At 31.8% G+C, this 24,894-nt stretch overlaps 2 protein-coding genes across 4 annotated transcripts in view; one reads left to right on the top strand and one right to left on the bottom strand.

Annotated features, from left to right (window-relative positions):
• Window positions 1–24,894, top strand: part of LOC148282631 (uncharacterized) — a 167,868-nt gene that overhangs the window by 89,722 nt on the left and 53,252 nt on the right. Inside the window, exon 4 of one of the 3 annotated variants that reach the window (XM_088224765.1) lies at window positions 3,539–3,631. The exons of the other annotated variants lie outside the window; for them this stretch is intronic. Coding sequence (XP_088080891.1) covers window positions 3,539–3,612 — 74 coding nt within the window. The 3' untranslated portion in view covers window positions 3,613–3,631. Of the gene's footprint in view, window positions 1–3,538; window positions 3,632–24,894 lie in introns of those variants that run through there. 3 annotated transcript variants of the gene reach the window in all.
• LOC148282632 (uncharacterized) lies at window positions 1,875–15,055 on the bottom strand. The gene is made up of 4 exons (XM_088224768.1): window positions 14,949–15,055; window positions 14,446–14,513; window positions 5,201–5,430; window positions 1,875–2,348 (listed from the first exon to the last, which is right to left on the bottom strand). Exons 1-3 carry the CDS (start codon window positions 14,964–14,966, stop codon window positions 5,223–5,225), a joined length of 294 nt encoding a protein of 97 aa, XP_088080894.1. The 5' UTR covers window positions 14,967–15,055; the 3' UTR covers window positions 1,875–2,348; window positions 5,201–5,222.

The following is a 24,894-nucleotide window of genomic DNA, read 5'->3' as shown; positions in this document are numbered from 1 at the left end:
CCTTAGTAGAGGGCGAGCTCTTTGAAAATCTTTTCTTTAAGCTCTTTCTTCGAGAAAAATATTACTGTCAATAATAAGTTAGATAAAAGAAACATGAATAATATCTAACAGAATACAAATCATGATAAATTACTTTAAAAAATATAAAAAAGAGAGGATGAGGCTTATTGCGAGAGCAGTAAATTAACGACAAAAAATAGATTTTCTGACATTTACTAAACGTCAAAATTGATTACCGGAATTTCTTAGCGGAAATATGTATTCTGTATTTTAGTAAACGTCAAAATTGATGATCGAAATTTCTTAGCGGAAATATTTTTTCTGTCATTTATTAAACGTCAAAATTAATTTCCTAAATTTCTTAGCAGGAGTATTAATATATTTTTGTAAACATTTATTGACTGGTTGGTAGTTGGTATGTATGAAAATGTTTACAAAAATACTAAATACCCGCAATCAAAAACAAAAAGCTTTATTTTTGTAAATTCAATCATTGAGTTAGCTCTTTAACTATCTTACCCTTCCAACGGTGGTTTCCTTGGGAAGGTTATTCTTAACAACTTTTAGTTGTATTTTACATAATTATTGTTTTTGTCACTAAGAAATATTTTCCAACCAACCAAAATTATCTATTTTTTGTAAAGAAATCAACAAACATGATGACCTATGCACTTCTTGACTAGGATCCTTTATCAATCACAAAGGTGCATTCAGTTATTCATCCATAGTATATATTATAAATCGTGTGGGTAGAGATAATACTTATTATATAATTATTAAATTAATAACCGCAAAACCTTACTTATAAAATATGTTCAAATATAAAATCTAGATATATTTTATTGTTTAAAAAATACTTGCCTCGAAATCTTGTCTCGCGGAAATATTTTTTTTAAATATTCATTTGAAATTTTCAATTTAATATTCCTATTTCAGTCGTATTATTTTATTTTTACTATGGTTATTTAAAATAAAATAATTGAACCCATACGACTTACGTCGAATAGTATATTTGTTTTTAACTTACATGCAGTGCCGTTCCTACATCGCCATCGGAGCGGAGCTTCTTGCAAAAAGCTCAATATCTTCCGACCAAATTTTATTTTATTCATTTTGGTTTTATTTTATTCATTTTTGATAATCTCTTTACATTCACACAATCATAAACAGTGAAGAGATTGTCAAAAATAAATAAAATGTAATCCTTAATGTTTCTAGTCAGTAGGTAGAGCTTACGGATAATTCAACTCTCACCTTATAGTATTAGCTAACTCACCCAAAAATGAAAAAACTTATTCCTGACGATAATATAAACCTTAAGCTGAGACAATGAACGGTCAAATGTTATATATGGTCTGTTTTACAGTACGGTATAGAGTCATGGACTCTTAAAGTTAATATTATCAACTGCCTTGAAGCATTTCGTAGAGCCAATAAGAATAGAGAACTAAAATATTTCATCGCCTAAGATATCATAGTTTGGCCATGTGTTGAGAGCTGATAAATATGTCATACTTCAGCTCGTCATGAAGGGGAAGATGGAAGGACGTAGAGGGGTAGGAAAACAACAGCTTTCCTGGCTTCGAAGCATCCGAGCATGGACCAGGATTATAACTGTGGAAGAGCTGTCTCGCCCTGCTCAGGATCGAAAAGCTTTCTTCCGAGTGGTCAATTGCGGGGGTACTGGTACCTGTACCGGTACCTGTCTGGACATGACACGCGAATTCATCGAAGGAATGTTAGTTGCCTCATTCTAATGACATCCATTTTAGATTCAATTTACAAGTCAGAAAAGGCGGAGAAATGTTCTTATTAATGCTAATAATACTAATTAAAACAATCGCGGAAATCGCTTAAAACATGTAAAAAACGGGTTATTTAAAAAAATATTTATTTACAAAAATACAAAATGGTATTGAAATCTTGACAATAATACCAATTATATTATAAGGTACCTCTTGAGTCTTCGAATCCTTGATGTGACGATGATTGATGTATTTTGATTATTTTATCATTTAATTATCTGTTTTGTATTAGGGTAAAACCTTATCATATTGAAATAGGACAAATTATAGTTACTATAAGTTATTTGAGGCCTTTTAATAATATTATTTTTGTGTGCCTATTTGATTCATTCGAATACTTTAAAATAAAATACATTGATGGTGGTGTAAATACAAGCATTCTTTGGGTAAACTCTTTACATAAACTGATTGTTAAGATACGCTAACTCTTAACATTATCTTTGATCGGAAGTGTTTGATTCTATGGCAATACTAATTCAGTTCGTTTTATCGTCGTTTAAAATTAAAATTAAACTATTTACAATGCTGATAGAACTACTGCATCTGGAACAAAAGTGAAAAAATTGGTTAGAGCATTATTATATCCGGAAAAGCTAAACTAACAACTCATATATGTAAATGTACCCATGAACATTTATAAATATAATAGATTGTGAATTGGCTAAATTATATAAGCTCTTGGTTTCATGGAGTTAGGGATACGTTATTATTTTTTTGTAATATGTGTCTTTATTTGAATAAATTAAAAAATTTAAAGAGAATTCAATAATTTTATATAAACAAGAATGATGTTTTAATAACCAATTAAGGTCTTGTATAACTTTTTTTTAAATTAGGTAAAAAAACACAAGTAATGATCTATGCACACATTTTTTAAATGTTTTATAGAAATATAATTAGTAAGATACGTTACTTTTTCATGTTTTTTTTATTTTTATTTTTTTTTTTTTTTAATAAATATTTGCGTTCTTATAATTTACGCAAATATTTAATTTTGAGGGCCATTTTCAACGAGTTGTAAATAACTCACTATTAGAAAATGGGAACCAAGTTGGGGTAGAGTGGGATTCGAACCACGGATCTTTGATCCGTGAGTCCGAGACACCAGCCACGGGACCACAACCCGATATTAGCAAAATATATGTGTTGGTTGGAGATGGGTAAAATTAAAAGATAACAAAAGAAAATAAGAGGGAAAGGAAAAAGTGAACATAAAATAATAAGGAATGAATTGTTTTTATCCACTTCAGACTCTGATTCAATTCTACCCTCATGAAAACATATAAGTGTTAAAATATATTGTCTAAATTAAAATATTTTTAAACCTTCAGAAAGTCTGTGTTGAAATATCCGTCACATTAGTTTTAAAATGTGTTTTTAAAAAATATTTAAATATAAGCATACACCAAGCAATTCACACTTTACATTAGAAAATATTTTGATTTATCCAATCAAAATATCAATTGAATTCCGTGCATAATTTTAAAACGCAAAAAGTAAAACAAGCGCAAAAAAAACACATAAATCGTACATACAATAATATGCAAATACCGCAACATTACAATCGCAAATCAAAAAAGAAATAAAATATGTTAAAATTGGTTTTCAATTTTTTTTTCGCTTTTTACTGCAAATAGTTAAATAAATAGGTACACCAAATCATTTGGTGGCGCAAACTGATTAACAAAACATCTTATTATAATCAAAATTTAATGATATATTCACTCTTCCAGGAATCGAACTCAGGAATTCAAGATTCGCCAATGCGCCAGTCACTACACAAAGAGGCGGAATTTTCTTAACTTGATTTTCTTATTCAAATAAAACATACTAACTTGATTTTCTTATTCAAATAAAACATACTAACTTTATATTTGTTCATTTCATAGTAAATGAAACATTATAAATTAGGTCTTATTGATACCAGAATAAATAAATAAAAATAAATTACACCCAAACACTAAAACATACTCTTATATCATCGTCATCGTACCCGATGGTGCATAGGCACTGAATCGGTACGCTAAATACAGCGTATATAGATCCTCTGTTTTATGAAGGAAAGGTGATCCGTCTAACCACGTGTTAGAACCATATGTTTAACCAATACTCGTACACTCGTATACAAAAAAAAAATGTGTTGATATTTAATAGTGATAGTTTATAGTTTAATAAATATATAATTAAAATCCAGAAAAGTTGGAATACTCTTGACAGATCTTTACATTGTCATTTAAAGTAGTTATCATGGGCCATGATCTGAGAAATCTAGCTCTTCCAACCTCTTTAACAACATGGAATATCTCTTCGTTCTAGTAACGAGAAAACCCTTTCAATAACCACTCACCGCTTTGATTTTTTTGACTCGTTGTTCGATTGTGGAATAATCTACCCACTAATGTCAGAGACACCTATTATTTATTCACATTTGAACACGATTGAAATATCACTTTGATTTATATCAGAATATTTGAGTTGTTCCTTTCTCCTTCTTATTTTCTTCCCACTTTAACCCCCTCCTCTCTCCGCCGTATAGTGTAAATTTTTATTTAATTTCTTTTCATTAAAAAAAAAAACAAGTCTTATTTTTTAATGAAATTAAAATTTAACGATTTTAACATACCCTTAATATGTAAATATTTATTTATTGGGTAGGTAGGAAAAAAATTTCATCGGGCAATATGTATATAAAGTTAACAATATTTTGAGTTTGTCCGAATTTTTGTAGACAAGGACTGGATTCAACTCCCTGGGGAACTGTGAATATATAGTATAACATATAATACGACATAGAATATAACATATAATATGAATCTCACTCGGATAAAGGTTTCGGCTCTTTAACTTACAAACATCATGTAATATGTTAATATTAGCAACTCCCTAGAGAGTTTGGACAAACTCAAAATATTTTTGATAAATCCACCTGGTGCATGAAAAAGATAGAAACTAAAAAATTTTCAGGCGTTGCCTAGTATGTAGGTAAAATAATTAAATTAGATAAATCTCACCCGCATAAATAAAGGTTTTAGCTTTTTAACCTCACAAACATCAACAGATGAAAGAATTTAAGGAATATAGATGTTCAAATATGGGCGGAACGGTGAATGTTATACAGTTGTAAAGTGGCCACTTAAACCAGCCAATGACAGCTCACAAGTCCTTTACATGCCGAGACTTCTATATTACCTTCCCTAAAATGTTCTTCATCTCTGTTGTAATATATTAGTTTATAAAGTGTTTAAAAAAAATGTTTCTATACTTTGCAACAATGGTGATTAGACGCATCAGAGTAATTAACTAAAATCAGCGATCAATCTTCCCACTTCAAAGATAATAAATTCGTTTATTTTTAGAGTACCATTGTCATGAAGATAAGTCAAATAAATAATCACCTGCTTGAAGCAGCGGGTGTGTTTACCACCAGCCTCCCTCCCAGCCCTTGCTATAGACGGGGGCGTGCACCTCCTTGTAAACGGGAACATGGACCTCCTTGTAAACCGGCACGTGCTTGATGACCGGCACGTGCTTGATTATCGGTACTTCCTTGTAGATTGGAACCTTCTCCACGTGGTGGTGATGGACTGTGTGCACGTGGTAGGGCACGTGGATGACGTGGTGTTCACTAGAAATATAAACACACCATATATTTCATCTACAGCCTCAGAGGAAACACGCTATTAAATGACAAATCCAACAAATACTTCGGTAGTCAGATGGCAGAAGGGACCATCTGTCATTTTCAAAAATGTTCAGGAGAGCTGAAATACGACTCGATTTCAAGACTTCAATACCCAAACTAAAATATTTTAGTATTGCTTTTCAATGATAAATTACCATTCTAAATTATAGTGCTTTTATTCTATTTGTATTTACTGAAATACTGATTAAAACTTTTGAAAACTAAAAAACAGAAAAAAATACAGGTGGTCCCTTCTGCCATCTGACTACTGACTTGAAGATGGACATGTCAAACGTCGGAACAATCGGCGCGCGTGCATGAGAAGATGTATGAATGTAGAGGAAGCGAGATCTGTATGCAAAGATAGAGTGATGTGGAGTTCTATCCTCTGTGCCTATCCTTACGGGGAAACGGCGTGATGGTTTGTGGTTGTTGTTAAGTAGAAGAAAACTTAGAAATCTCGATTGAGGGAGTTACTAAGGTATTTGCGGAAAACTTAAATAATTGTGAGATTTGTAATTATGCTTCACTAACTCAATGGACTCACAAGATGTGACTCATTGCAACCCTTCTGACAGGGGTTCAAACTGTCAGTAGGGTTGCAGTGAGTCACATCTTGCTAGAAGATGCGATTCTATAAAATGCTGCGAACGCCCAGTTGCATTCTACAGGCAGCACTACTGACTAGTCCATCTCGTTAGCGTCAACGTCGTGAACCCTGGGCAATGGGATTGCACTCTTAGCGGTGTTATCACAGCAGATAACGAGAGGATGAAAGGCGAGTTTTTGGCGCCTCAAAACCAAAACCAACCAGCTAAGGTAAGATAACCCCGACAGAAAAATCCACCAGAGAAGGCAAGGGGAAACCACTCTGGTCATATTTTCCCAGGAATTACTACGGTGAGTACATTTATAAGCAGTCGTCCTGGCTGCGAAATATAAAAGTAGCGCAAGACAGATACATAATATGCTTTCGCTGTAGTGATCGGCAACGTCGAGAAGACCCGGCAAGGCACTAGAAGAAGAAGAACTCAATGGAGAATGCTAAGTTTTCGGTGTCAAGTAGTATTTTTGAAAAGTTTTTGCAAGTTTTGGAGACGGTTTTGAATTACGCTATTATTTAGGCAGGTAGATTTTTACGTGTAGTTTATTTTAACATCAATAACTTATTTTGCGTTTTTGGTGAAAATTTCTAATCATTTTTTTTATTTTTATTAATATCCCTACAGAGATAGAATTTTTTCAAATTCAGGATTATGGATATTCGAGCGTTTACAGGGCTTATGACCTGTCATTAGCTGGGTTAAGTGGCCACTTTACGTACTACAACATTCCCCATTCCGCTTATTAGCGAATATCGACACAGGTAACATTTTTGATTTTTGTATATATGTTATTAAATAAGAAACCATTCACAAGCGTGTTGGAGCGCCATCTATGTATTAATATTGAAGTTAAGTAGTTGGGAGAAATCCAGATTTGTGTATGTACAAAATACACGTACCAAAAATAATGTTGTGAAAATTTCTAAGTTTGCTTTCAATACCCTCAAATCTAGTAACGATAATCCACAAAGTTTGTGGTACAAATATATAAAAAATATATTCGTATAAAACAATATTCTAACCCAAAACTAATTTAGTAGTGTAATTTTCACTTTTGGCACTAATTAGCGTCGTGTGATTAATAAGACAGTAGTCAAGTGTAAAAAAGTAGGGCAAATTAAATATTACGCGTGTCATATACACGAGTGACGCAACTGACATGTAAAATTGTAATAATTTAACTTTCTTACAAGTATTATGTGCGCTCTAAACGTAATGTGTAAACTTACGCATTGTTGTAAGCGGAAACGCGTTCATACAATATGAACGTAAATATATCGCTCTCCATACCCGCCATCGTCAGTGCCTTCAGCATATTTATACTGAAGCAGTGTGTCACTAGATCATTGCGTAATTCGTAACGAGTATCGATAGCCGCTGTGACGCAAGTTTTCCTGTCCAAATAGATTCTAATACATAGAATGCACCGATCGTTCATTTTTATTTACTGTATTTCTATCGATGTATTTCTGCTTTCGACTCGATGACCACTCTCGGGTAAAACTCCCGAAAAAGGAAATCGAGTGGAGAAAATTCCGCCTCGTGCAGTCTTTTGACTATCATGCTTGAGGTCTCGGGTTCGATTCCTGAGAGGGTCGACACGAAATACTAATTGTTTACAAGCCGGTTCTACAGTGCGTTGTTTCAAGGTCCCTGGGCCCCGATTACAACGGGAAGTTAACAGAGATATCTTCGACTGTCCATAAAGAAAAACCGATATTTGTGTACATAAATTTACTGTACATTATTTGAGACAATAAGTCCCAACTCCATGGGACTAAAAGTCCTGTGTTGAGATGGGACGTGCAATTATATGACACAGACACACGAGCATATCACTACAATGATATTAGTGTACGAAAATGAGTATATTTGCATGAAGATTTAAAGTATCCTCGTCGGTAAGCAATAATTAAACATGTTTAGAAGAAGAAATTGTATGCATATTCTACTTTTAACACAAAAAACTAAATTTAACTTTGTGTATAAAATTGAAGATAAATGTAGATTTCCCATTATAATCGGGGCTCAGAGGACACGCTATATTAACGTTAAAAAATGCTCTAGTCTTATATAGATTCCCTGGTATTAAACATGTATGAATATGCAATAAATTTACAAATGAATAAATATTATTTGCCGTACCTCGCCATTTTCTGTAGACTCAGTTATTAATTTCGAATCTTGAAATAGGATGATAGGAAAACACAATTACGATGAAACTTAAAAAAAAACTGCTTTAAAAATGTTTTGTGGACGGGTGTGCCTGAGTTGGTATTAAAAAATATTTGTGAAAAATGCGATATTATCAAATCATAAAAAAGGAAGCGAAATCGAATTAAACTGTTGTCAGTCATGCTACGTCATTAATCTACTAATGCAGGTTGTTTGCAAATATTTTTTTTCCGTTTGTCCGAAGATGCAATCGATTCTCGTGCAATTTATCACTAGATGAGTATTTCTGCGATTAATTGTTGCTAAACAAAGTTGTCGAACAAGGCTCTTGTGAAGGAGTGTTCCTGACTTTATCGCTGAACAATAGAGTGTCGCAACTTTTGCAAGGAAACTTACTTTATTCCGTCGAGATACAAGTTATCTAATGCGTTTTATATTGAATAATAAGACAAATGGTCTGAAGAACTTGACGTAGCGGCACATTTATCACTTTTAAGTGCAACGTACCAAACTTACCACCGGCAACTTTAAAATTATTTTCCCAAATTTTTAAATAATGATTACGGAATATTCACATAAAGTTTGTACGCATGTGCCATTTCACTAATATAATACATTCATTATCACAAAAATATAATTGAGTGAATTCTATGAGGTGTTAACACTGAATAGGGAATAAGTCGATGTTAACATAAGTTGTGTTAATTTTTTTCCAAATTAAAAAATGAGTACCAAAAGTAAACACAATGGCAAAGATTGCAAGTTACTCGAAAAAAAATTGTCGGCTCTACAAGACAATGTGTTTCGTTTTACGTTACATATTTTATTTTATTTCAAGTCTTCAAATTGGAATGTCAATTAGACAAAAATGAGTATTTTCAATACTTCTTTCTGTTCGCGTTTAATCGAGGGAATATAGCTGCCAAAGCTGCTCGCAATTTTCGCACAGTGTACAATGAAGATCCTTTTTTGTTATTATTATTTTTATTAGATTGAATTTATCGACGGGTATTTATATAAAGAATGTTAAATTCACAGGAAAAGTCACTTTCATAAAACCCGAAATAAAAGTACATTAAAAATTCCATTGAAGAAACAATTATTTATACAAAGAAAGCCCATATGCGTGGCAGTAAAAACAGGGTAAATAGTTTACCCTGAAGATGGCTCCTGCAATGGTAGCTGAAACGTCGGAACAAATCCAACACACACGGTATCACCTAAAAAAGAAACAAATTGATAACAGTGACCGTGAAAACCTTCGCACCTATTTACCTCGTACATATTCTGTTTTTATTTTTGCTAGCGAGTTATCTAAACTGCGTAAGTAACTAGGGATAGCTTCTCCATTTACAGTAAAAAAAACTGTTATTTTTATCATAAATGTTATCCACTTAAAATAAGTTTTTTTTCCATTTTGTTAGTTTTACTATTTTTATTTATTATTCAAAGGGAAATTAAATTAATACATAAAATAACAAATGTTTATTTATAAAAGAAATTAGAAACTGATATAAATTTGAATAAAAGTTTATAGTTGTAAATTAGGCAAAAATTCATTCATTTAATATAAAAATTCAGACTAACAGTTAATGTGTGTGTGTGTACGTACATAATAAATATAAATATAATAAATGTGTAACAATAAAAACAAAATTTTCATTTTATCATGAACCGTTACGAAGTGTATGCCGACTCAATCCATAAAATGAAGCTATGATTAGAAATATTAGTAGGTCAATTCATCGCTATCAATGATATTGATGAATTATAGCCTTGATTTATTAATGATATAATTATGTGCCAGTGTGACGTAACTTTGCCAAAAATAATATTGTTGATCCATCGTAACTTGACCGGCTTAATTTATCATCACCATCAAACCATATCCGTACCCGATGGCGCATAAGGCGCCGCATTATTAGGCGGCCTCCGTGGTGTAGTGGTCAAGACGCTTGACTCACGCACGGAAGGTTCCGGGTTCGATTCCCGGTGAGACACAAAAATTAAAAATGTGATTTTTCTCAAGCCTGGTTGTTCTGTAATGTAATTCACCACTGTAATTGGGCCTCCTGGCCTGTTGTGGTGCAAAAAAAAATGAAATGAAATTATAAAACTTAAAGCTGCATATCTCGATCATCGGTCACAGGAAGGTGAGATGGTCAGTCTTACGCTTCTGATGCCAGTCCCGGGACAGTAAAAAAAGTGAAAGAATATTCCTGGGTCTTCCGAATCCACTCATACAAAAATGCGAAGTTTTTTGTTTAATTTCATCCATCGCGGTTTTAATTGGATTTAACTCTACTGCTATCACTGTGTGTTTTGCAAATTAGGTATGCGAAGGGCCTTTATCGGATGCAAATACGAATGATAGCAAAAACCTTATTCACTCTTTTAAAAATTTTAATTTCATCCATTGAGGTTTTAATTAGATTTAAATCTACAGCTATCACTGTGTGTTTTGCAAATTAGGTATGCGAAGGGCCTTTGTCGGATGCAAATACGAATGATACCAAAAACCTTATTCACTTGTATGACAATAACCTTTTTTACATCAATATACATTTTTACATTTTTAAGAATTTCATTATTTTTTAATTTATTTTTACAAGTAACTTAAATCCCACCTAGCCTCTTTCCGTAGCTTGTTAGTGAATATTTATATTAATACTATCTTGTAATATAATATTACGTAAATTTAAAAAAACGATGAATTTACAAATATAATAACAAGCGGAAAGATCAGTTATTTAGATTGTTAAAAGATTATTAACAGATTTCAACAGAGATGAAATACCTTTTAGAGAAGGCAATATAGAAGTCCAGGCATCTACAGGGCTCATGAGCTGATGTATGAATGTGGAATTCAATCACATGAATCTCACCTTTAACTTCACAAACATTAACAGATGAAAGAATCGAAGGAATACAAATGTTCAAATATGGGCAGAATGGTGAATGTTACACAGTGTGTCAAGTGGCCACTTAAACCAGCCAATGACAGATCATAAGCCCTGTAGATGCCTGGGCTTCTATATTGCCTTCTCTAAAAGGTTGTTCATCTCTGTTGTAATCTGTTAATATAAACAGCTCCCAAGCGAGTTGAATCCGGTCTTTGTCTACAAAAATTTGGACAAACTCAAAATATTGTTAGTTATTTAGATACTAATAAACGGTTTATTTTATCAAATACAAGAAATATATAAATAGTTATAAATAAAAATGAAAATATTCACACATGGCTATATTAATAACTTTTCATATTTAAACATAATTATTTTACTGCCTATGTTGTACAACGCAATTCGGTAAGTAAATAATATAAACTTTTTTTTTTTTAAATCACTGAATAAGAACAATAAAGAATCAAGGTAAGTTTAATAAAATCTTTATAACCAAATATATCACAACAATATAAAAGCCAAAAAACTTTCTTACACTGACAAAATAAAAATGTTAAATCGCTTTAAAAAATTAAGGAAGTTTTTAATCTAGGACTAAGGAAGATAAGGTCGTTAACACCACATGCTGCGCAGACGATGCAAACATAGTGTCAGTGACAATTTCTGATGATTAGAACAGTGACTATTTAAGTTAGTAAAACAAAAAGTTTAAATATTTTGTATCACTTGAATATCTTATTTACTTGACTGGAATTTGAAGCGTGAGACTGATCGTCTAACATTTATTTAGTTGGAACGGAAGGCCTGTTGACTACTGCCAACAGGCCGGCTTCTCCTGAAGAGTTTTAAGTGGTTTCCTCTCCACATGAGCAAATGCTGAGAAGTTCCCGATTGGTCCACATAAGTATATCCCTTCTGATCCTAATAGTTTAGATAAATTTCAAGAAATTTAATTGCAGAAAAATCCACCTTTTTATATTTAAACCTTGTATATCATAAGCAAGGTAAATAATAAAGCAACTCCCATTTTAAAAAAATATATATTTTTAAAAAACATTTATTTTGTAAATGTTCAAGATTAACGATAACACAGCATTTAAAGTGCTCATGTAAACCAATTAAAGTTGGGTATAAGCTCCAAGACTTACTTAGAGGGAAGGAGATACGTTGTAATAAATTGGTTGCGGGACAAGGAGAGATGATAATTTCTTTCGCACTTACGAAGATATGCATGCCAGACAATTTTAATGAATAGATATTTGAACATTGTTTTTCTGTTACTCTCTCGCAAATGCCTCCTCGATACTGTGCGAAAAAAACAACTCCACGTGGCGTCGGACTGATTATGCCTTACTAAAATCGAACTGAACCGATTTGAGTGGTTTTTTTTAAAGGAAGGGTATCAGAATGAAACTTTAGTGTCGATACCTTTTGGATTTTTTGAAAATAGTTATATTTTAATACCGAACGTCCGAAGACAGCAGATAAAGCTGGGCGCTGTTGAGGCTTTTTGGGTTATTCTGGTTCCCATAACGAACTATTAATCAAAATAACAAAACGATATGAATACGCCAATGATAAATATCTAGTGTGTAAAAATCACTACTCTTGTGCCATAATCCAGGGAGAAAATACCAGAATACATTTGTATGAAGGAAATTGATACGGCGTTTTCTTGTAATATACTTTAAAAATATTACGTTTTTTATATTAGATTTTGAAATGTATTTTTTTGTTCATTTATTGCAAGTAAAATTATTTCGAGAATTTTATTTGTTTAATTTAACAATTGATTTTAGATAAACGATTTTTTGTTTCAATTATTGACTAAAACGTTGTTGTGTATTAACTTATTTAGAAAATGTCACACTCATAACTATTAGACAACAATTTGTTGTTTGTGACTGTAACTGCCGTTGTTGATTATATTGTTAACAACCCGTGAACAATACAAAACATCGACAAATCGGAATGTACATAAACCGATTAAAAATGTGTATTCCGAATGAAATTGTGCTTCTATCTATTATACCGAACTTGCTGAATATTTAATAGTTTCTAAGAGTGTTTAGATTAAGTTCAATCAATGTTCTTATATAAATCTTTAATTCCAATCCATAAAGGCAAACATTAACAAAAAAGAAAATAAATTTAAAATATGTGATTTTATTAATAACGCAGCTATGTAACAAAAAGGACAAAAATCATTTTCAAGAGAGGAGTTAAGGACTGGATTTTCCTTAGTGGGAAACTCCTCGATGATTTTCGAATGTTTGAGTTTACTCTTTACATTTAGTTTTTTTTAAATTAATATTTATTTATTTTACATAAACGGCATAAATTACCTTTAACATATATTGAACATAAATATGAAAAAAAAATACATATATAAAAACATACCAAAAAATTATAAAATTACATAACTATAACAATAGTAACAAGTAGGTAAATACACATAAGTAACCAAAAATATTAACGAAATAAATACATAAATATAAAAAAACAAAAAAAGGAAATACATTTTTAAATATAAAGAAAAGTTTAAGAATAATATTGCGAGAGAAAAAAAGAAATCAGACTCGTTTTATAACTATCAAGTCCAGAACCAAATATATCAGCCTTGTCCTCATACTGATTGCCATATCTATGGAGCCTAGGGATAGGCGAGTGCGTGTGATAGTTGGTTCTAGAACTTGCAGAACAAAAAGGAGATCTGTGGCGGGTATGTCGACAAGGTACACGGAAACACAGCAACTCCAGCAAATCTGGACAGTCAATTAATGAATTGATCACCTTAAAATAAAACTATCAAGTCCAGAACCAAATATATCAGCCTTGTCCTCATACTGATGTCTATATGTTTCTGATCCTATTGTTTCTGATGATATAAATTTTTATTATTTTTATTTTTCTATTATTATTTTGTATACTGTTTTGATTATTTTGCATATTTTTTTGATTACCTGTATATTGTTTTAATATGTTAATAAATATTTTTGATTTATTTATCGAAGAGTCCTGACTTAACACGGAATTTTCTAACAAGTCGGGACATAAAAAAACATATAATTGTGTCTATGTAAAATTGTGTATTAAAAAAAAAATATATATATATATTTGTGATAATATACTCATAATATGTCTGTGTCAACTAATTGCTCGTCCCAACTCAACACAGGACTTTTAGTCCCATGAAGTTCGAACTTATGTCTCAAATAATAATATGAAAAACCTATAAGTAAATAAATAATAATAAATATATTTTGTTTACTTACTGTTTTCCGCCCCATCCCCAGCCCCCAGGGGCGGCACTGGTCAGAGCGAAGAGAGTAACAAATGCAAACTAGAAAAAAAAACAAGTTGGTATGTCATAATGCATAGTAAATTAATCTTACACAGACACAATTCTAAAAAAGTAATTAAGTCTAAAAAAGTCTAAAAAAGTAAAAAAGAGACATTTAGTGATGCACAGTGCATAAAAATATAAATAAAATAACATTATTAGAAATAGGGGATTGTATACATTTTCAATTACTAAATATGTCGAGTTATGTATAAATAAATAAAATACCTTGATTTTGAGAAGAATTTTTTTTCTCTCAATATACAATTTCAAAGAATATAAAATAAAAAAAACATTCTATCATCGAAAAAAGATAAAACCCTCATTGACCACATATAATTTGCTGTACCTAGTATTAGAATGACTAAGATTTATAATAAAAAAATAAGTGCTTTAAATAAAAAATTTAAAGAAGTGTTTTTTTTTTAAACTTACTATAAATTTTCCAATCATTTTAATTGATCGTCCTGGAATCTCCGTTCAATTAAGAATGCACTTTTGCCGCTTCTACTAATGCCTTCGAAGTACGTTTAAAGTCTGATACTAACCAGGTGATTTCTGAGCCTTATATAAGGGTCCAAAACGACAATTTTCGGTTGCACAATACACCCCCACTTTTTTCTGCCGCCCGCTAACCCCACTATGAGACTTACTACCGCCCTATTCTCCGCTCGCCTTTAATCGTAAAAATTCATTTCACTCCGATTTCATTCATGCCGTACGGCTAAATTCCATAGGCTACCGCGTGGTATTATTGACCGACTCGACAGAATAGAACGGTCGGGTTGAACGCATTACGAGTCGATTTTTACGAGATTCACCTGATTTTAACATGCGTACATACCGCGCGCACACACATAATATTGTGTTTATCGTAGGTAACGTATTTTGAATGTACTATGTATTTATATATACGTATTTTATTTTATTTAAGCAATCACAATTTGGGTTTCAAATATTTTTATTTTATCTATATAAATATTGTATTCATATATGCATTCCAGATAAACTAGCTGACAGGCGTCTCACGCTTAGATCAGCTACGTCTACGGCGAGAGGAAAAGTTATTATACCTCTACGCAAACAGCGCACTAAATTTGGTGAACGCGCATTTGCGGTCGCAGGCCCTATGGCATGGAATGCTCTCCCAGCAGAGGTGCGAGGCTGTGAAAGTGAAGTGATGTTTCGGAAAAAACTTAAAACCCACTTGTTCTCTAAATCATTTGAATAAATCCGTAGCACGTGACAACAAAATAAATTATTTTAATTAAATTACAAATTTAAAAGCTTCAATTAAATTAACTTAACAATAGAATCACCATGTAAAGCGCCCTTGAGGTATTTTATTACGAAAATGGCGCTATATAAGTTATCCATAATTAATTAATTAATTAATTGTATACCCAAATTGATTTCATAACCCAAGTTATTATTGTCTGGGCTTTACTAGTTTGCAGAAATATAATTTAAATATTTTATTTAATTGCAGAATCCGTCTTTTACATTGCCAAATGTAAATAGGTACAAGGTTTAAAAAAATAAGACAAATTACGGATTTCTAGTTTATATGATGTTAAATATTTCTAGTCTACAAAAACGTAGAACTAATATTGACTCCATATATATGTTCGGCATACTAAATGCATAATCGATGTTCCATCAATACTGGGACAAGTAAAATTCAATATTCTGACTCGTAGATTGAGAAACAATGAAGTATTTTTCATCGATCAGCATATAACAAACTATGGCCTAAATTCTCCAATGACCCGTCTTTGTCGTATTGTTAACTCAAGACAAGATCTGGACTTTTTTGGTTTAAGTTTACAACGATTTAAACGAGCACTAAATAAATAGTCCAGATCTTGTCTCGATGCACTTTATGTTTGTCAATGCTTCTTTCTTTTTTTTTAATGTTTTAAACTATTATTTTATTGTAATATTTAAACCTTATAAATTGTATATATGGACAATGTCCGTTAATAAATAAATAAATATTATGGTGGTTTTAGATTGAGAAAAAAGCTAATATTAAAAAATAACAAGGATTATGGTTTAAAGGATTTAAAAAAAAAAAATTGTTTCATAAGAAGTAATCCAATTTTAATCCATATTTGGCTTACTTATAACCTGGTATAAAGTTTACAATTCCATGTCCGCTCCGTAGTTGGAGTATATGGTGTCCACGAAGATCCTCCAAGGATTTCTGTCGGCTGCCAGCTCCTGTGCATCCTCCCAACGCCGGTTTACGTCTCGTAGTTCTGACATGAACTGTCAACGAACAGTCAGCAGTGAAAGTCCAGGACGTCGAGAACCCGATGCCTTGGACGTCGAGAACCCAATGCATTTCGCACAAAGGCAAACCGACGGACACCCAAGATTCTTCCGAGACACCTATTCTCAAAACTTAGTGTTTTGCTGTTTTGGGCCCTGATGAGGTGCCACGATTCGCATCCATAGAGGAAAATATGTGTTGTATAGGCGGCACATAGTTTTCACTGAGTAAATATCCGATCTCCAGACAGCCTTCATACTGTTGAATGTAGCACCTGCTATTCCTAGCCGGAATCCCATTTCTTTTTTAAATAAAATTACGTAAAATTAAATTTAGTATAAAGTTACCCCTACATAGTTGTAGAATATGGATGTGAATACCATCCTTATAATAATTATACCACTATACCTAGGCGTAACTTTATGACCAAGTTTATGAGTAAGGTCTTCTTAAAATTTACAGTAATAGTTTCAGTATTGGCCTTGCTGAATCGAATAACAACTGGGCCTTATTTTATAACCAATTCGATTCGTAAATTTATTCATATCGTATGGGAAGGAACGAGAGCGAAGTCAGGGAGAACTTTTGATAAGAAAATTCACGGTACACCAAAACTAAAGATTAAAAAAACATACAAAGATAACTTTTATTAAAAATAAAAATAATTATTTTATTACAGACAAGTAAAAAATTACATTATTTTTAAAATACAACAACAAACCATCACGCTGTTTCCCCGTAAGGATAGACAGAGAAGATAGAACGCCACATCACTCTATCTTTGCATACATATTTATTTATTTTTTATTTATTTTCATTTATTAGTTTATACATACAATGTTACAAAATGGCATAAAAAAAACACTATGGCAAATTCTGCTAGTACTAGGAGTAGGCTCAGTATATGAAGGGTCGGCAAGCCAGAAATATTAATACGCCTAATGTTGCAATCGGTTCCTATATGGGCAAATGCCTGTTCTAAGAAACCGATTTGTTGCGGCAAATATGGTTTACGAATATTTTTCCCATAAATAAAAAACAATATTGAAGAAAAAAAAAATTAAAAAAAAAACAGTTATAGCCCAAAAGAGAAGAAAGGAAAAAAAATTAAGTTTACATTAAATGTAAAAATACAATTAAATACATAAATATAAAGCATACATACTTCGTACATACATTTACACATACATACATATATACACACATATACATACATATACATATATATATACACACATTCATACACAATATATATGCACATGCGAAAATACAATAAATTTATATATGATTCAATGGGATAGCATAATATTTAGATTACTATCTTCAATAAATTCTCAGATTCCTTACTTCCAATGTCTCTCAACCAAATTTTTAAATTTCTCCTCAAAACTGATGGTTTATCAGATTTCCAAAATGACGGTATCAGGTTGTATAGTTTAGGTCCGTTATATAGAAATGATTTTTGGAATACCGCTGTACGTGCTATTGGAATCACCAAATCGTTTCTTACTGTACTCCTGGTTGAGTGCGCATGACTCACAATCACCTGAGTGCTCCTATTTTTGTGGATGTCAAGTATTACTTTCCTTATGTAGATTTGCCTTAAGCCAAGGACGTCAAAGGATTTGAAAAGGCCTTCACTCGGATGATTGTACGGTTTTCGCAATATTATCCTCAATATTGATTTATGTACCTTAACCAAGGGATCAAGAATAGTCTTGGCAGCTCCTCCCCAACAAATACAACCGTAGGCCAAAACAGAGTTTCACAAACCATAGTATATACTTTTAATATCTACAATGGACAATATGTTACGCAGTGTTATAAAGATATAGATTAGTTTCCTAACTCTACCTACTAAATAGTTAATATGTTTTCTCCAGTTAAGGTGTGCGTCAATAAAGATTCCTAAATATTTGATATCTTGTACACATTCTAGATGGTAGCAATTACAGCTGATGAGCGTGTTACAATTTGTATTATGAATTATTATCCTTAATTCTATTCTTGGTAGGCCTTTTATATTTGGGCTGAACTTTACGTATTTTGTTTTCTTTGAGTTTAGTGTCAGCAAATTATCTTTGAGCCAGTTTTTAAGAATATTCATTCCTGTTTCGGCCTTAACATGTGTTTCTAAATTTAATAATTGCCTTACAATTTCTTAATATAAAGTTATTTTTAATAGATTTTTAGTTATGCCTTAATAATTTAATCTGACTTTTGATACATTTTTGAAAAACGGATTCCTACACAAAACGCACCACTGTTTGTAAGTAGACCAGAACTTGACAGTTGCAAAAATAATTTTATTTAAAAAAATAATTGATTGGTGTTTTGAAATTCAACCATAAACAAGTACCTAGTACCTAATTACTTAACCTAACCTTTAATTAATTATTTGAATATTAATAATTTTTAGTTTTGGAATTCAATTATACACAAGTATCTTGTTTTTGGCCGATGTTATCAAGTTTTGATAGAAGGCCCTAATAAAGGAAAAAAAATACACAAGTATCTAGGTACCTACTTATCAATGAAAAGTCTTTTTCCTTTTATCCGGACAGTTTTTGCACGCTTTTACTACACAATCAGGCATTTTTCTTTTCAGTAGTGATTTTTGCACGATTTTGATTTAAGCTCGACGAGGCCTCTTAGCCAATCACATGAGGAGTTAAAACGAAAAACTAACCCTTATTACGAATATATAAATAGTTTTAAAAAAGGGAATAATAAATAACGTGTGTAATTAATTACAAAAAAATGTTTGTTCAACCAGCTAATAGCAGGCAAGCCAACGTTTGGGCAGGACAACGTATGTCGGGTCCACTAGTATAATATAAGAAAAAAAAGGAAATGTATTCTGAAAATGATAAAGAGGATTTTTTTTTTAATAATTAAAAACCTTATTATTAAAAGACAACAAAATATATCATAGGAAAAAAGACTTAACATATTTAGTTTGAATTCAGGATAGTGCGAGTTTTTAAAAGAAGGGAAAATTTTGAATGGTTGGGATTAACGAAACATTATCACTAAAGAAAGTTTATTTTTTAATTTGGCCTATAAAATATACATGTCTCTGTGCTAGTTTCGTCTTACAATGTGATATTTCTAACACACGATTCCTTCTTAGACTTGATCTATTTAAATTACTATTTTAAGTTTATGTGGCCACTTTACGCACACTTTGTAACATTCACCATTCTGCCTATATTTGAACGTCTATATTCCTTAGATTCTTAAAACTTTTTTTGCTTGTAACGTTTGTGAAGTTGAAGAGCTTAAACTTTTATTTTTGCGGGTGAGATTTATCTGATTGAATTATTTCACAAACATACTAGGCAACGCCTGAAAATATTATAAAATTTTTATGCTTCTTCTTGATTAACATTGTTAATAAATGCACCTGGTACATCTCGTGTTTTTTTTATATTTTGTAATGTATATTTATGTTTCAATTTTAATTATTTTAATTTCATTTATTTTTTTTGATTTATTATTTTATACATACAATGTTACAAAAATGGCACAAAAAACACTCTGGCAAATTCGGCTAGTACTAGGAGTAGGCTCAGTATATGAATGGTCGGCAAGCCAGAAATATTAATACGCCTAATGTTGCAATCGGTTCCTATATGGGCAAATGCCTGTTCCAAGAAACCGATTTGTTGCGGCAAATATGGTTTTCGAATATGTTTCCTATAAATAAAAACAATATTGAAGAAATAAAAAAAAACAGTTATAGCCCAAAAGAGAAGAAAAGAAAAAAAATACAGTTTACATTAAATGTAAAAATACAATTAAATACATAAATATAAAGCATACATACTTCGTACATACATATACACATACATACATATATACATATATATACACATAATTGTTTTGGCATCATTCAATAAAATAACTAATGTAACAAAAAAGGAACTGCTAAACACATGAAATGTCTACATATAATAAATATTTTTACAATTTATTACATCTAATTATTATACGCGTAAAAATAAAACTGAGCTATTTTAAATAACTGTTACAATTTTTGTAATACATTTCAAGATTAAAGTAGCGTTCACACGAGGAAAATATAATGTTGACTGTTTCAGCGACAATGGATTATCCCCACCACCGCACCGGCACGGCCGGACTGTCCTCGTGTGAACGCGCATGGACGAGACAGCAGTAGTCTTTATTTTGTTTTAAATAAAACCGCGGGGTAATTACTGTAACAAGATAACTTAAAACGCATTTTTTATCCTTCTCCGAAATGTTATTTATTTAGTGACATTGTTCATTTATACAATTTATAGGAATGAATATTACAATTGAAGAATTGCTTAAAACATTTTAAAAAATATAAGAAGCATTGACAAACATAAGGGACATCACGGCAAGATCTGGACTCTTTATTTAGTGCTAGTTTAAATCGTTGTATACTTAAACCAAAAAAGTCCAGATCTTGTCTTTAGTTAACAATACGACAAAGACGGGTCATTGGAGAAATAAGGCCACAGTTTGTTCTATGCTGATCGTACAAAAATCATCAAAATATGATTGTTTATTTGTGGGATTCATAGAGGAAGATACAAATATGTGTTTTAAGTGGGTAACCCAAAAATGCTGATTTTGAAGTTACCTAGTCTTAGTAACAGGAAATATCATATGTATACTACTAATACCGATAAAAGTTTGTAAAATGGATTTAGAAACATGAACTATATTTTAAAACCAAATTCTTTAATTTGTTGTTTTCGTTTATAATTTTAAAAATAAAATTGTTCAAAAGTACACCTTCACGAAAACGCGATATGAATGATGAAATCAATTTTCAGTTTCGTCTACAACGTTTGGCAATTTTGCTTACAATTTTGTATATGCCGTTATTGCCGCTTGGTTTTTACGAAGGATTTTGACGTGATGAATTATATATTTGCTGTGCAGCTGGGTGCTATACACTACTTAAAACATTTTCTTCCAGACATGATGCACAAAAAATAATTGTAAAATCACTCATATATGTAAACAAACGCGGTGAAATAATAAATGACTGTCTCTTCATACAAAGTACTTACTGGAATGACAAAACGTTAACTTTAATGCGAATCGTGACGTGACGGGCGTGGTCAATGCAATGAAGCGTTTACGCTGGAATTCAAAATTATAAATGTAAAATATTTTTTTACTCTGAAGTATTTCATAAATCTTTATTTATTCATAATTGTTCAAGAAAAGCTATATTTCCTGATATCTTCTTCTTTTTTCCGCTCCGCTCTTAAGTGGAGCATGCGGACATCACCAGTTGCCTCCAGGAGACCCTATCGCCAGCCATCATTTACGCCTCTTTCTACGTCAATCCAGCGCCCCTTAATTTCACCGAATAAAGTCGAAGATCGTCATCAAGGCCATCCAGGACGGCGTGAGCCCGCAGATTTAAAGAAAAGGCAACTCGGGTTACGGTTCTCCTGAGGCATGCGCAGCACATGTCCAGGCCAAGTTCACCGCCGCATCCTCAAGACGCTCGTCTCGGACTTCAATGTTAGTTATAAAATGGAACCACCTTATGCCTAATATTCTCCTCAAGCACTTACTCTGAAAACTCAGAAGTTTGTCGTTTTGAGCTTTGGTAAGGTGCCAAGATTCGCTCCCATATAGGAGTACTGGCATTATACAAGAGTTGACCGAGTATAGACTATAACACGCATCATGTTAAAAGTTGCTCCAGCAATTCCTAGGCGGGTTGCGAGCTCTTTATGCATGCTTCCATTCTCAGTTATGTGAACTCCCAAGTAATTAAAGCAGTCAACTTTTTCGCAATATACTCCACGATATGAAAATGACCATTGGTTCTTGCATTTGATTTTTAAAAAACGATGAATTTAATTAATGGGTCAAAGCATAATATATTGAAGGGTGCAAGTATTTTATAAATAAACTTTTGAGTTATTTGTCAATGTAATATTAAATGACTGTTATTTAACAACACACTGAATCATTTTGTTTGCCAAATTTGTTAACGGCATTACGATAAATTTAATAATATTCATTAAGGTAGGAATTAGAGTATGTCAACATGGCATATGTATATAACATGTAGAAGTAATTCACTCGTTGCGTAATTTACGTTCAACTTTCAATATCTTTTCTGATATTTATGGTCTGACTCTAATTTTATTTACGTCCTCCTACTGTATTCATTTAAATATACATAATATATAATATGTAACGGTCTTCCCGTCCCATAGCAACTGTCGCTGTCGATGTCGGTATGATATAACAACTCCGGTAAACGTTGCCAGCATCTGAAATTTAACTAGGATTTTGTAATAAGCAAATAAAACAATGCCCTATTTTCCCTGATTTATTAACTTGCGAAGCTTATGTTTCTTTGCCAAAATTGCCGATAAGTTTTATCTATTACAAACGGCAGCTAACTTTTTGTAATTCAGGGATTCGTATTGAAAGTAAATCCCTAAGTACTTTTAACGTCTGGTTTATAGCACATGAAGCGATTTTTTTTTCAAATTTATTATTTTTTTTATTCAAAATTTCAATCAGAATAAAATATTTACTATTGATAATTTAACATTTATATATTTCTATATAAATATAGTTACATTTAAATACATTTTTTGTGGTGTCCAGTTAAAGTGTGTTATCCCACTTTTTTGAAAAAATATGTTTTTTTTAACAAATTAACCTTAACAGCCGAACTAAATAATTAAATATTAACTTATATATAAAACTAATATTGACTCCATATATATGTTCGGCATACTAAATGGTATAATCGATGTTCCATCATTACTGGGACAAGTAAAATTCAATATTCCGACTCGTAGATTGAGAAACAATGAAGTACTGTTCATCGATCAGCATAGAACAAACTATGGCCTAAATTCTCCAATGACCCGCCTTTGTCGTATTGTTAACTCAAGACAGGATCTGGACTTTTTTGGTTTAAGTTTACAACGATTTAAACGAGCACTAAATAAATAGTCCAGATCTTGTCTCGATGTCCCTTATGTTTGTCAATGCTTCTTTTTTTTTTTTTTTTTAATGTTTTAAACTATTCTTTTATTGTAATATTTAAACCTTATAAATTGTATACATGGACAATGTCCGTTAATAAATAAATAAATAAATATAGATACGTAGTGTTTAAAACTGTCTGAATATTTTGTGCCTATTGATGCCTAGACTTCTATATTACCTTCTTTAAAATGTTCTTCATCATTGTTGTAATATGTTTTTTTTTTTTTTTTTCTCAATTTCAATCTCCATATATTATGTCTTTTTTGTTCAATCTAGCATGAAAAAAATAATTTTTAAGTACATTGTACAAGTGCTCTCAGCACGGGTAACCCCCCCAGTGAGGTCATATTATTTTTATTATTAATTTTTATTTTATAGTGGAAAAAAAAATATAAATAAATTATGGTTTTGAAAAATGCACCTGACGTTTTTAAATAACACCATGCAATTGGGAACAAAATCTTTCTTGAATTGATTTTCATATCTTACAACTGACGGGAATCGACCCCGTAACGGATATTTAATGATATAATAACATATATTTAAATATAAGTTAAAAATTAAAAATACTTTGCGTACATAATAATTATCGCTTTCACCTTCTAATGGGCATCTTCAGACTGGTAAATATTGTACAGTGTAAGGATCATTTATATAAAACTAAATATTATCTTAGGCGAATGTGTGGTAAAACTATGTACGATAGATGCACAAATGTTGAGATCCGTACATTATGTAAGGCTGAGATAAGCATTATCGACAAAATCAAGAAAGGAGCTCCGCGCTGGTTTGGACATGTAGAGCGAATGGATATCGAAAGAAAGGCTAAAAATATTTTCAATGCGAATCTTGATGGATGCAGAAATAGAGGAAGACCGAGAAAGACGTGGCATGACCAATCCGACAAATACTTGAAGATGAACATGTCAAAAGTCGGAATAATCGGCGCGCGTGCACGTGAAGGTGTATGAATGTAGAGGAAGTGGGATCTGTATGCAAATAAAGAGTGATTTGGCGTTCTATCCTCTCTGCCTACCCTTATGGGGAATCGGCGTGATGGTTTGTTGTTGTCTTAAG

Source organism: Micrasema longulum, unplaced genomic scaffold, assembly GCF_059751315.1.
Source record: "Micrasema longulum isolate JH-2025_06_02 unplaced genomic scaffold, ASM5975131v1 h1tg000308l, whole genome shotgun sequence".
Lineage (NCBI taxonomy): Eukaryota > Metazoa > Arthropoda > Insecta > Trichoptera > Brachycentridae > Micrasema > Micrasema longulum.
This window is presented reverse-complemented; position numbering and strand designations above follow the sequence as displayed.

Bases quoted from the DNA above. Each gene is read 5' to 3' on its own strand.
- LOC148282632 (XM_088224768.1), bottom strand. The intron at 5,431-14,445 runs GTAAGTAAACAA...TTATATTTCTAG, and splicing joins TGGGGATGGGGCGGAAAACA to TGAACACCACGTCATCCACG.